The sequence below is a fragment of the Phodopus roborovskii genome, unplaced genomic scaffold (assembly GCF_943737965.1).
Source record: "Phodopus roborovskii unplaced genomic scaffold, PHOROB, whole genome shotgun sequence".
NCBI lineage: Eukaryota > Metazoa > Chordata > Mammalia > Rodentia > Cricetidae > Phodopus > Phodopus roborovskii.
In genome coordinates this window covers 1,193,054-1,198,172 of record NW_026125804.1, presented here as the reverse complement: position 1 = coordinate 1,198,172, position 5,119 = coordinate 1,193,054, and the positions used below count along the sequence as shown (strand labels likewise).

General features: G+C 39.5%; 1 protein-coding gene across 1 annotated transcript; it reads left to right on the top strand.

The window, feature by feature from the left end:
* Nucleotides 1-877: 877 nt before the first annotated feature.
* On the top strand, nt 878-3,154 carry LOC127217704 (uncharacterized). The gene is made up of 2 exons (XM_051178713.1): nt 878-957; nt 2,482-3,154. The coding sequence occupies exons 1-2, from the start codon at nt 878-880 to the stop codon at nt 3,152-3,154; spliced, it is 753 nt and encodes a 250-aa protein (XP_051034670.1).
* The last annotated feature ends 1,965 nt before the right edge of the window (nt 3,155-5,119 follow it).

Sequence of the window (5,119 nt, the reverse complement as noted above, 5' to 3'; positions counted from 1 at the left end):
CTGCTCATGTACTTCTTTTATTCAGAATACTTCATGTGATGCCCTATATGATCAACATTTCCTGCTCCTTTGTAGTGCATTTGTAATTCTGCCTCTTTCAAAATGGAACATGTCACCTTCAAAATAATAAGGTAAAAATTTAAACTAAGTTGTATGGAGGCTTTCCAATTGGGTCTTTAAAAAATAAATACTTCCAGTCCTTGAGTTTCTGATACAAGCATAATAATCTGCAGAGCTAGCTCATTTATTTGACACAACAGCATTTTCCACTCTTGTTTTCAGTTCTGTTTCAAAGCACACTGCCTCAGACCTGCCTTGTCAAGGAAGAGGGGATTGGCAGGGTGTTACCCAAGCCACCATCAATCGAAAGACCTGTATTGCTGATGTAACTTCCCTAGTAGAACAGCTATACTGTCTCCACCCAGTTAGGAAGCACATTCTACAGAGAATGTGAAACAGAGGGTAGCTGGTAGGGAAGGTTTCCTGGCAAGTAGATTCAGTTTGTGGGTCCATCAAACATTCTGCATGAACAGTGGCAATGTCAATGTCATTATGTGCCTAACGATTAATGGACTTTTCTTTCCTTTTTACTAAATGAATCAGTGGGATCCCTCAGTGTGATTTTTTCTCGTTTTCATTATTGCTATATCCAAAGATTTGAATTGACAGAAGATCCAAATAAGTTGTTTCATAGTGTTAATGTGCAGTGTAAGTTTCATCTCAAAGAATATATTTGCTCACCCAAAATGCCTCAGTATATTTTATATATTGCACCTAATTATCTCAAGAAGGAATGTAGCATAAGGAATAGCTACAAAATGAACATGCTTTGTTCTTCATCTTCTACATACAGATTTTAGTTTTGTGGGAGTAGGGGATGAACTCAGTGCTTCACGAACATGTTAACTACAATACCCGCAAGCTATATCACCATCCAGTTACAAATAAATGTTTAAGGTTTGTGTTCATCTGGTTTAAATTATAAAATATCATGCATAAGTTTCTTTAGAAATGTGCACATTCTAGGAAAACGTGCAAATATGAATAACAGTTTCTATTCCACCAATTCATCTGCTTATATTTTCTATTTTTGTGCAAGTTTTATATTCTTATCTTCTTGGATATTTAAAGAAGTCAAATATTTTTCCCTTGGACATAAATGGGCATTTTATGTGTATTAGTTTTCATTTTGCCTGTTTCTTCTAAGAACATTTCACAAGTTGAAATGTTCACATGTTTTGACTAGGAATTTCATTTCTTGCAATTAGTGGATAAGAGGTTACAATATCATATATAAAGTTATATTTATTTTATTACTGTTTTCAAAAGAGAAAAACATATTAGTAATGCAAATGATTGTAGAAAGCAGAGGAATGCTCAGTTTAATTGTGACTTCTCCATAGTGTAGTAGAATATCACATGACCATTAATTACAAAGAGTGGATTAATGTGTGTATGATTTTTTTCCTTTTTTTCTCTTTTTTAATATTTATTTTTCACATTCCAATCCCAGCCCTCCATTTGACACTGAGCTCAGAGAGCTATCTGAACATAGTGGACTGCAATCTTAAGTTCAGGGTACTCTTAACAAAAGTTATTGCCAAATTGTTGTCTAAAACATCTTATATTTGACTAGTGACTAAACACTTGACTGTTCTTCCAGAGGACACCTATTCCATTCTCACCACCTACATGACAGCTTACAACTATGTAGAACTCCAGTTCCAAAGGATATAATGTCCTCTTCCAACCTCCACACATAATGGGGCACCAAGCATGGAAGTGGTGCACAGATATACATGCAGGCAAATAATAGAATAATTTTCAAACATAATAATGGCTTCTCCTACCATAGTCATGGATTCCCAGGTGCTTTTTATTCTTTTAGTAAGATTTGCTTTAGTTTTGATTATGTGTCTCTATGTTTGTGGGTGGATATGGATGTACAAGTGCAGGTTCTTATAAGAGGGCATCAGATCCCTTATGGTTATAAGCAATTGTAAGCTACCCAAAGTGAGTGCTGGAAACTGAAGTTGGGTCATAATCAAGAACAATATACTCTTAACCCTTGAACTGTCTCTCTGGTCCTTCCTTTACTCTTATCTACAATATATGGATTATTTAAACCCAATTTTTAGATGCAAGGGCAAGGTGTGAGTAATTAGTAATTGGTAAACCATATCTCATTCTATTTTCCTGACTGTTCTTCTGTTCCTGATTTGACTCTATATTCTTAGTTGACTCTATATTCTTAGTCAACAAATAGCATTTGAAAGACAATGAGAAATTATTGTCTAAAATATCTTGAGATGGGAACTCCTGCCACAGTCATAGATTTCAATATTTCTTATACATACTTGACTTTTGTGTAGAATAAGTATATAGACTGCTTTAATACAAGTATGTGACAACAGGGACAAGGTGTGAGAATTTACTACTTTGTAAACCACGACTCTATATTTTTTTCAATCTCATCTCCAGATTTCCTGAGGGGAAAGAATGGTTCTTCAGACTGACTGGCTTCCTTTGTAGCCTCTTGTCCTTGGTATTTGGAATAATCCTTGTAAGCAGCCAATACTGGCGCCTCTGGGAATTCGACAATAAAGCTGTTCAGCTTGTGTACATCGGACTCTGGGAAGCTTGTTACTATCAGGAGTTTAACATCTCTTGCTCTGTGACCAGGGTTCTGGTGCACAGCCCTATCAACGCAAGCTGGACCGTTTCAACTGAATTTCAGTATGCGCAGAACCTGATCTTACTGGCGATTTTGATAAAACCTGTTGTCCTGGTTTTCAGTTCAGTGGCCATTAGAATGAGCATCACCAAAGCCTCAGTCCCAGAGATTCAGCTGCTCTGCAACAAATGTTGTGTCTTAGTCATGGCTCTCAGCAGCCTTTGTACGGTTCTGTCTGTCACCTGGAACCATGTAGTAGATCTTTATGGTGAAACTACTTTTGACTTTCCACCCACCTTTCCTGTTAGAAAAGAAGCTCTGATAAAGAAACACCACACTCATGTGTTCCCTATTGGGGTCGTGACAGCCATCCTGTCACTCATTGCTATGTTTATGTTCCTCTTTGAGGTCAAGTCATTGAAAATACAGAGTTATCTGAAGGCCTGGCATGTATCCCAGCAGGAGGAACAAAAGGTCTGAAGTATGAGCTCTGGCACTTCCAATATCTGCCAGGAGAATCCTTGAAGATATTACCCATTTACACACAATACTCATGTAGTCATCAACTCACTCCAAATAAAGCATCAACCTGGTTTCTGAGTATCTGTCCAAAATATGTATCCTCTGTGTTGTTGTTTGTACACTGAATATGTGTCATTCTGATTGGTTTAATAAATAGCCAAATCCAAAATAGCTAGGCAGGATTTTTCAGGCACACAGGATTCTGAGAAGGAGGAGGAAGGGGACTCACCAGCCAGATGGAGAAGAAGCAGAATGGCCTTAGAAAGTAAAGGAAACTGAGCTACATATAAGAACATAGATTTACAGATATGGGTTAATTTAAGTTAGAAGAGCTAGTTAGAAACAAGCCTAAGCTATCAATAGACCAAGCTTTCATACTTAATAATAAGTCTCTGTGTCATTATTGGGAATCCAGAGGTCCCAATGAAAAGGTTTGACTACAAATAGTGACAAGTGTGGAGCAGCTGTTTCCACATAAGACCTTAAAAAGCCTAGAGAGGCCTCAGCTGGAGAGTGCCAGGCCCAGCTAGATCCACCTATTCATGCACACAGGAACATCCTGAGTCCCAGGCTGCAGGATCATTGACCCCCATTACCGGGCCTCTGCTAGAGGTGAGTCTGGGACCAATTCTGGTTGAATCCCCCCACACCCTTCCCTGGGAACTCCCTGGATTGGCCCCGGATCTCGCTCCCCCCTGTGTCCTGTTCCCAGCAAGAGCACTCCTGATGCCCTGACATACAACCACCCACCCCCACCAAGAGCCTGCCCTCCCCCTACCCTGTGCCCTGCCATGCCCACTGTCCCACCACTCTGGTTGAGCACTGGGACAGAGGGCAGATCCAACAATCCTGCCACCTTTGGGGAACATTCTGGAGCTGTTCTGAGCACACAAGACCTGCCTATCCAAGCAGAACCAACCTGAATCTGCCCTGCCTGCTGGATCTTTGACACCCATCGCTGGGCCTCTGCTGGAGCCTGATCTTTTATGCCCATCACCGGGCCCCTGCCTGAGGAGATACCTCCTAGAGAGCTTGGACCACCCAGAGCTACATCGAACTTCTAAACCACCTAAGCCCATCGGGGGAGTATCAGAGAGACCCCACCTGCACCTACTAGAAGGAGCCATGGGAAAAAGGCAATACAAGAAAACACCTAACGATAGAAAAACAAGCATGACACCACCAGAATCTAGGGACGCTACACCAACTAGACCAGAACATTCCAAAGCAGATGAACCAGAAGACAACGACTTAAAAATATCTTCATAAAAATGACAGAGGCCCTCAAAAACAATGTGAGAAAATCCCTTAAAGAAACGGAAGACAAAACAAACAAAAATTGGAAGAAATGAACAAAAGACAGTACAGAAAGCCAAGAAAAAACAATTAAACAGGTGAAGGAAATGGTTCAACACTTGAAAACTGAAATAGAGACAATAAAGAAAAGACAAACTAAAGGAATTCTGGAAATTAAAAAAACTGGGAAAATGATCAGGAACTACAGACTCGAGCATAACCAACAGAATACAAGAGATAGAAGAGAGAATCTCAGGCGCTGAAGGTAAACTAGAGGAAATAGATTCATCGACCAAAGAAAATTGTAAATCCAACAAATCCTTACACAAAACATCCAGGAAATGTGGGACACCATGAAAAGGCCAAACCTAAGAATAAAGGCATAGAGTAGGGTGAAGAAGGCCAACTCAAAGATGCAGAAAACATATCTAAAAAAAATCATAGAAGAAAACTTTCCCATGGAAATACAAAAGCATACCGAATACCAAATAGACTGGACCAAAGAAAAAAGACCCGTAAACACATAATAAACAAAACCCTTAACATACAGAACAAAGAAAGAATATTAAGAGCAGCAAAGGAAACAGGACAGGTAACATATAAAGGCAGACCTATTAAAATTATACC